Source organism: Pteropus alecto, unplaced genomic scaffold (assembly GCF_000325575.1).
Source record: "Pteropus alecto unplaced genomic scaffold, ASM32557v1 scaffold113, whole genome shotgun sequence".
Taxonomy (NCBI): domain Eukaryota; kingdom Metazoa; phylum Chordata; class Mammalia; order Chiroptera; family Pteropodidae; genus Pteropus; species Pteropus alecto.
The window spans coordinates 3422008-3430916 of record NW_006433949.1 but is presented as its reverse complement, the minus strand read 5'-3'; the positions used below and the strand labels follow the sequence as shown (position 1 = coordinate 3430916).

Genomic DNA, 8909 nt, shown 5'->3' with positions numbered 1-8909 from the left:
TCCCAAGGCATTGTTAGTTCAAGGGCAAGGCCAAGCCAGGGGCCCAGCGGGAAGCAGGGGAGCCTGACTTAGGTCCGCTGTGTGTTGTATCTGGGGACACTGCAGGGCAGGCTGGATGGTTTACTTGGGGTTTTACGTATTTATCTCCTCTCCTTTGTGTTCCTGATTTCTATAAGGTCCCCGAGAGGAGCATCTATTTGCAAACAGGGCCTGTTTGACTTACTTCCTAGGACATGGGAAGCTTTTCTTACCTCCTTTCCTGTTCCCTCCCCCACCTGAAACCCCAACTTACTCCCAAGGTCTTTTGCACTATAAGCACCCAGGAGCCCGTGTGTGTGGTGTGTGGTGGGGATGGCTGTGGGATGTCTGGAACCTCAGTGAGGCCTCTGGCTCAGCTGGAGAGGCAATAAGCTTGGGGACATTCCGTTCTGGGTTCTGACCTTGCTGATCCGTTTGCTCTTTTGTAAGAGGAATTTCATACCTTGGAGACGCTTTGTACATATTTGTAATGACTTTATTAAAAAATTGGTTGTGCACTTCTAGCCGAAGACCTTTGTGTTTTCATTTCCTTGTGGAAAGTTGGCCCTCAAAGATGATGGGAGGATCTGGATGCACACCTCAACCTTCGCTGGGGCAGAAGGCCACACACTCGCCTCCCTTCTCTGCCTCATATTTGAGAATCTCCCCAGCCTACCCAAGTGAGAGTTGGCCTAAACAGTACCCTTGGATTAGGAAACAGGTCAGGGGAACCTGCCCAACAGTTCAAGGTCAGTGCAGAAAACCATCACTTATGTATGTCATGGTGTAGGTAAGCCGATGAGCCTGCAGTCTGATGTCTCTAACACTTGGCAAATGGGCGATGGGTGGGTGCTCTCACCTGCATCACCTAGTCTGAGATGTACCAAAACACCAAGTTCTAGTCTCTTCCTAGGAATGGTGGGTTGAGGATAGGTTGTTTTTCTAGAAAATAGATCCGGTCTTTTTCTTTAGGGACCCGCCCCTCCCCAACTCAGTCCATGTGACTTAGAGCGGTTGACTGCATCCTCCCGTCCACCTCTGTCCCCACCTCCTAAGCTCAACACCTGACCCAAACCTGGCCAGCCAGCGCTCTTGAGTCCCAAAGGCTAAATTGATTGGTTTGGGGACAAACTAACGAGTCAACTAAAGTGATTGCTTTGGGGACAGACTAATGAGTCAACTTCTGACTCCTGCTAGAACTTTGGAGAAGCAGAAGCTCTCTTTGCTGGTCTTGGGAAGCTGGCAGAACCTAAGTGTAGGGCTGCTGGAGGCTATTGTACCACCACACGGGATCCGATAGCCTGAAGATCAAACCATCAGAGGAAAACAGGATTGAGGGCTGAAAAGCCACAATTCCAGTCTCATCGTGGGAGCCCCTGAATCCAGCTATACCTGCAGCCCTTACTGTTATACGAACTAAATAAAGTCCTTTCATTTTAGCCATATTTGGAGTTGGTTCTCAAGTAATTGCAACCAAAAAGTTCTGCCTGATGAAGTTCTTGTGATGGCTTCATAATGCTGCCCTGAGAGGCATAAATTGTCACCTAGTGCTATTATAGCTGACCCTTGAACAATATGGGTTTTAACTGCATGGGGCCACTTACACGCGTATTTTTTTTTCAACAAATACTATAGAGGTATTTTCTCTTCTTTATAATTTTCTTAATAACGTTTTTTCTCCAGCTTAAGAATACAGTATAAAATACATGGAACATACAAAATATGCATTAATCAACTGTTTATGTTATTGATAAGGCTTCTGGTCAATAGTAGGCTATCGTAAGTAGTTAAGTTTTGGGGGGGCCAAAAGTTACATGTGGATTTTCCACTACGCGGGCCGTTGTTAGCCCTAACACCTGTGTTGTTCGTGGTCAATTGTAATTGACGTTTTAAATATCCATCGTAATCTGGCACCCAGAAAACCCTTCTTAAATCAGCCTATACATGTGATCTACATGTAGTTAACCACTGTTGTGGGCACTGTGGATGCCACGCCCAGATCCCTTGTGATCTCTTCTACCAGTTCTGTTTCATCCTGCACCTTGTCAGGTACTTTGTGGCACCTGACACATTCAGAGGCTTGGGGCATCCTCAGTGGAGTGCCTGGGTGCCTGAGAGGTCCCTTCTAGCAATCAACCCATGGCTAAGGACTTACAGTGTGGAGTACAAAAGTCTCAGGGTGGGACAAGCTCTGAGATGCAACAGAGGCTCCAGAACCCCCTGTGGGATCCAGAGGAGCTGCAACTTCACCCTCTTGTTCGGCCTCTTGCCCTTCTCTCTCCTGTTCCATTCATTCTCTTACTGGCTGATCCCAGGAGGACGTCCTCAATAAATCACGTGACACACGACGGGATCTGCTGTGGGGGACACTCAACAGCAGATGGCCGCTCGCTGCACGAAATGCTTCTTTGCATTTCTCCTTCGCATTCCTCAAGAGGAAACAGAAAACTCAAGACCATGAATCTAAGTTTCGTTGACAGATGATATTTATTGGCAGAATGGAACTTGGGGACATTAAAAACACCAAAGGTGGCTCTGTTTGACCTACGGCAAAAGTACTTAAAGATTCCAGGACTCACTTTACATTTCCTCTTTCCAAGCCGAGTCTTAGCAGCCTGGAGGTCTCCAAATCTCTCTCCCTCTTTCCTCTGGAAGGTGATAAAACTGTTACATCCAGGCCCAAAGCATGCCTTTCTATTCCCTCACACTTACTATGCTCAAGATCTTCTACATCAAGACAGCCACCTCCAAGACTTCACGGAACGTGGGTCAGTGAATCACAAAACATTACGCACAGCGTACTCCAATCTGATACTTGATTCACTTCTCCTTAAAACGGATGAGATTCAGAGGCCAGGCAGGTATAGGAGAGTGGCATTGTTTTTCCCTTCCGATGGGGACTCTTGGCGTTGACACTTGTGTCAGGGAATATGTGCAGCTTGATGTTTGGAAAACTCTGAACTGGCTGCTGTTCCTCCCTAGAGCAGAAGTTAAATCCTCCTACCTGGGAAAAAAAAAAAAAAATCCTCCAGACAGGACTTTTCCCTGGAGGGTAGGGGATGAATAAATAAAATCCTAAACTCAATCATCCCACCTGCCCCAGAGTGTCTCCCACATGTGATACTCTTTACAGTATCAGGAACATGGCTTGTTATTTGCAGAATGTCGGAGAATTTTTTTTTCGGTGTGGTATGAATGTAACTGACCAAACCATTAATCAACATTGTTAATTTCCCTGGTTCCAGCAGATAATACACTATGCTACGGACAAGTGATTTCCCAAAGTCATGCGGAGTTTAGAACCAGAATTCCAGGCCTGATTCCCAGCACACTGCTGTATCTGCTCCATCGCACGCTGCCGCTTTAATAAGTCTTCTCCAGCCCCAATTTCTCATGCCTCCTTGAAGGCATCTGCAGGAAGGGAAATCTTTCTGATAAAAACCAGTTGCAGAAGCTCTTGGGGCTTCCTCTTGGTTCCTCCTCAAGGTGGGGTGAATAGAGCAGCCATGTCCACTGAGCCCCTTTTCCCTCTGCTTCCCCTTCTGACTTGATTATTCAGGCAAGTGGGATTGTAACATCACGGCCATTGCCATAGTAACAGAGCTTGAAAGATGCCACGCTGCCCTGGAAGGGATGTCTTGCTGGGTACCAGGAAAGAGCTAGGGATGTCGGGGAAAAGAAAAGATCCTGGCTTGATAGCACACAGGGACGAATGTCCTGAATCTATTGGGGTGGGGGGGGGGTGGGCATGTTAACACTGGCTGAGCGCAAAATGGCCGCAGGGCTCCCGCCATCTCTCCTGGGGCTTCCTTGCCAATCTGCTCACTGGCCACCCGGATTGCTTTCTGTGTCATGTCGTTGGTGCTAGAACATTGTGCTGAGGCTGACGAGGAGAAAAGAGAGTTGGGAGAAAGCTAGAGCAGGCAAGATTCCAGTGGCTTCTATGTGACCACCCGTGCCATCTCCTCCCAGATTTCGAAGCAGGGAGGGAGGCTGCGCTGTTATAGGGATTAGTAGCTCTGTTATAGAGATTACAGAAACACTGATCGCTGCTGTGCTTTCTGCCACCACCCTGGCTTGTGGACAAATCGTCACATAGATTGTCCCTTTTGCTCTGAAGGCTACCAGGAAAGAGGAGATGTCCCCAGGGGCTACTGACGAGCCTGAGACTGTGGAGAGAGGAAGAGGACAAGAGCAGAGGGAGGAGAGAAATACAGATGAGCGTGGAAATCCAGCGGGGTCTGTATTTGGGCCAAAGCTGACCCTTCTTGGTACCCACACATGACTGAGCATCCCAGCCCAGAGCTTGGGACTCTGTCTTTCTGTGGGCCCAGACATAGTTAGACTTCAGGAGCGAGCATTCGCTATTAGCATTCTCAACGCAGTATGAACTGAACATGCTATGCATCTGGGCCACCCATGGGTATCAAAATCACCTCTTATGCTTTAAAAAACCACATGTGCCAGGCCCCACACTTGCAGTGTCTGAGCAGCGGGTCACCATGGGGGTTATGAATGCTCTGAAGCTAGATAGGCCTGGGCTGGAAACTCGGTCTGCTGCTGCTAGCTGGGTGACGCCGGTGGAGGTACCACATTGAGCTCTGTGCCTCAGTTTCCTCAGGTGTACAATGGAGGAAACAACAGTTCCCTCACCCCTGTTGTGAAGATCATGGGGTCGTCCAGGCAGAACGTACAGCGCCATGCCTGGCTGACTCTTGGTGTCTAAGTTTCTGTGGGGATAAGGTGGGGCCCGGCGCTGGTGTTTGAAAGACTTCACAGTGACCCTCGCCTGTGGACCCGGGCCCCCTGGGGGTAGGCAGCGATCTCGAGGCCCCGCCCCAGTTTGCAGCATCAGATATTATTAGGTCACCTCGCGTTAAAATAAGCAACAGGCGGGACTTTGTCCATTCCTGGTTCCTTGACTTGGAGGGCGGAGGGCGTGGGAAACCGACCTGGGCAGAGACCGAGTCTGAGTTAGGAGGCTTCCGGATTGCAGGAGGATGCGCGCACGCTATGCCACGGGGCACGAGAAGAAAGTGAGGGTGGGGAGCTCGAGGCGGGGTGTGTGGAGCTGGCTTTAGGGGAAGAGGTGGAGAAAAGCAGGCAGGAGGTAGGACGGTAAGCGCTTACAGCCTGCTTCCCAAAACGTCCCCAGCGCTGGACCCGACAACACTGACCCGCCGTCATCTCCCCGGGTGTGCCGCAGCTTCAGCCCTAATACACCTGGAAGTGTGCTGAAGTGGCCCCGTCCTTCCAGCAGCGCAGGGTGTCCACGGCAACGGAGCGACACAGCGGGCAGGTGCGCTCGCGGTCCAGCCAGAGGCAGAGGCACTCCTCACAGAACACGTGCTGTGGGGACAGCGACGAGTGCCACCAGAATCTCAACCCCCGAAGGCCCGCGACGCGCATGCCCACCTTGGTCTTGGGCTGCAGCGGTGAACAAAGCAAGTGATTCTTGCCCTCCCGGAGCTGGCACTCTAGTTGGGGAAGACGGCTGTCAAAATAACCTCTAAAATGTGGAGTGTGTCAGTTGTTTAGTGCCAAGACGGAAAAGCAGGGAAGAGATGATGGGGTGTGCTGGGGGCAGGGGGGTGCTGCAGTGTGAAACAGGGTGGCCTGGCAGCACTTCGCTCAGACACTGACATCTGAGTCAGACTTGAAAGAGGGTGAAGAGTGAGCCCTGGTGATATCTGGGAAGAGAGTGCTCCAGGCAGAGGGAACAGTAATTGCAAAGGTCTTGAGGCAGGAGTGTGCCTGGTGTATGGAGAAATAGCAAGGAAGAGTGTGGCTGAGCCTGGAGTGGTCCGTGCGAGGGGGAGATGAAGCCAGCGAGTTGATGGGGGTGGGGAGATGCAGACTGAACAGGGTCTTGTGGGCCACTGCGAGGACTCTGGCTTTTATTGTGAGGGAAGAGGGGAGCAACGGCAGGGCTTTGAGCAGAAGCATGACTTGATAGGATTTTCATTTTTAAAAGACCCCTCTGGCAGCTGAGTGGAGACCAGACCGCAGGGGTCAAGGGAAATATCGCGAGACCAGAAACATGAACGGGTTCCACCGCTTTCCAACTATTACTTGGACGAGTGATTTAACCTCCCCGTGCCTCAGTTTCCTCATCTTTAAAATGGGGATAACAGTACTCTCTTCATAGGAAGATTAGCTAACATTAAAAGCACTCAGACGTGACGATCGAATGCAGGATGTGATTCCTGACTGGATCCTGGAGAGGAGAAAAATCCTAGCTACGAAGGATATTTTGAAGACAACTGGAGAAATTTGAACATTGGTATTTTTTATCAATTTTAAATTTCCTGGGTGTGGTTATGGGAGAGAATGTCCTTGTTTTTAGGAGATGTATGCGGAAGTATTTAGGGATGAGGAATCAAAATGTCAGCAACTTACGTTTGACAGGTTGAGGGGGGAAAATTTATATCAAGAAAGGCAAATGTAGTAAAATGTTAATGGTTTAAAATTAATATTAATGTTAATGTGAACTAGATGAAAGACAAAGGTTGTTTATTCTACTATCTTTCAACTTTTCTGTAGATGTGATGATTTTTTTAAATAAACTTACTTATTTAAATTAGTTTCAAGTATACAGAACATTGGTTAGACATCTATATTATTCACAAAATGATTTCCTCAATTGCTCCCTCCCTCCCCTGGCCCTCCACTTAGTAGGTTTGAAATTTTTAAAAATAAAAAGTTTGGGGAATATGTTAATATAAAAACTAAACAAAATGTTTTATTTTTTTAAATAAATAAATAAATAAATAAGGCAATTAGAACAACATCTGGCAAACAGCAAGTGTTCTGTAAGTGTTGGCTATGATACAGTAATAGTTATGATTATATTCTGTCTGTTTAGCATCTAATGGACGAGTTTGATCTGGGAAGGCTTCCTGGAGGAAGAGCCGCTTGTGTTGAGACCTGGAGGATGTACAAGAGTAAAGAGGAGGGGTGGGGATAAAGTATTCCACTTTATACAAAGTGCATATGGGCTGGAGGGAAGAGCTGTACGAAGCTCCTGAGATGGGAAGGCATTTGAGGCACTCAGGGACAGCTATTGTGGCTACAGTGAGGTGGGCAGAGGGGTGTAGGGGAGAGGAGGTGAGCAGGCCACATAGAACTTGAAGGCCATGCCCAGATCCTGGTCTGAAGGGCAGGACCCAGGGGTCAGCGGGCCCAGTAGCTACCCATGAGGGCACTGATTGTTGCTGTTGCATTCCCACTGCTCAGCCCCGAGCCTGCAGGGTAGGGGCTTTGTAAATGTAGCTGACAAATGAGTGTCAGATCAGAGGGGAGATTCTGGAGATCCCAGGATGATTAATAGCTGGTCTGTGCCCTTCAGGAGCTCAGTCACCTCCTCAGAGAAATAGGCAGGACAGAATCTGGTGCTAAAGTAAGAGAGTCAGAGAACACAGGTCTACCCAGAGCCAGTCATGATCCTGGACCAACTCCGCATCCAGAGAAAGGGCTGAGCCCCTACAGAGGAAGGAGAAGGAGGGGCCCTTCCGGGCTGGGAGGGCAGGACGGGGTAGGTTTATGATCAGTGGGGAATGCAGGCCTCGCTGGGTTGTTAACGGTTGGTTCCCTGGCTGTGTCCCCTGGAGCATAGAGCTGGGTGAGGAGTCCGTGGGGTTGGATGGGCTATTTCGTTCTCACTCGCATTCCATCTGGACTCCTGGGGTTTTGCTCAAAGAATCAGAGCAGGTTCTCGGAGTTACAATAGAGCTACTATTTCCTCACCAAGTGTCTGTAAGGATGGAAACAGGTGAGGCCTATGACAGAGTATCAAGTGTGAGGCTCCTGGAAGCCCAAAATTAATAGGAATCCCCACTATCATGCCCTCTTTCTTTTATACCATCGACACTCAAAAAAAACACACTCAGAGTGGCCAAGAACTGGAGGGCAGTTTGTTCTCTAATCACACTCTGATTCTTTTTAGCAGAGAGTCCTTTAAGCCGAGTTTGTGTTCAAAATGCCTTTTCTCTGACTCCCATGGCCTGGCAGGGGGCATGCCATAAATACTGTGGAGAGACTAACTGGGCAGGTGCGCTCTGGCTGAGCAGAGTGGTCTAACCTCTGGTCACGCTCAGTGTCTGCCTGACTAGTTTCAATGGACAATCTGCTTCCTAGGCCCTGGCTCTCGGGGGATGGGGCTTAGGGGGCGGGTGTGAGTTACACACTGATCTTAACTTGATGACCCTTGGAAGAGGAGACAAGATGTTCCTTTAGCCCAGTGGCTCTTCATCCATCTGTCCTTCTGTTCATCTATCCACTCATCCATTCATCCATCCATCCACCTACCCACCCACCCACCTACCTATTCGCCCACCCACCTACTCGCCTATTCACCCACCCACCTGTCCATCCATTTGCCCATCCATCCAGTCACCCACACATTTATACCTCTACCCACCTACCTTTGCACTTACCCACCCACCTCTTTACCTGGTCACCATCCATCTCCATCCCAATCATCCAATCATCCATCCATCCATCCATCCATCCATCCATCCATCCATCCATCCATACTACTCCTTTCATCTCATTCCATTCAGCCCATTCCATTCATCTATCCATCACATTTCATCCAAACATCCATCAACTTCCCATCGATCCAATATTTACTAACTCTGCTGCTAAACAAGTTAGACGTGGTCACCACTCTCAAATTGCTTATAATTTGGCAAAGAGGAAAGAGACCTTACACAACCAGTTGCCTAGTTAACTATCTGGCTGAGATAGTTAAACTGTGGGATAAGTGCCATGAAGGAAAAACACAGAGATCTATGCAGCCATATAGCTGTGGGGGAAGAGTCAGGGAAGCCTTTATTGAGCAAGAAACATTTGACTCATTCATTCATTCATTCATTCATTCATTCATTAGT

General features: G+C 48.8%; 1 protein-coding gene across 8 annotated transcripts in view; it reads right to left on the bottom strand.

Moving 5' to 3' along the window:
- Positions 1-2482: 2482 nt before the first annotated feature.
- The window catches only part of RNFT2 (ring finger protein, transmembrane 2), a 60085-nt gene continuing 53658 nt past the window's right edge, over positions 2483-8909 (bottom strand). For 2 of the 8 annotated variants that reach the window (XM_025044505.1, XM_006908588.3), the window contains exon 11: positions 2483-5367. In XM_025044505.1, the coding sequence (XP_024900273.1) occupies positions 5233-5367 (135 nt within the window). In that variant the 3' untranslated portion in view covers positions 2483-5232. The remainder of the gene's footprint in view (positions 5368-8909) is intronic. The other 6 variants (XM_015586874.2, XM_015586876.2, XM_015586875.2 and 3 more) reach the window with 6 other exon arrangements.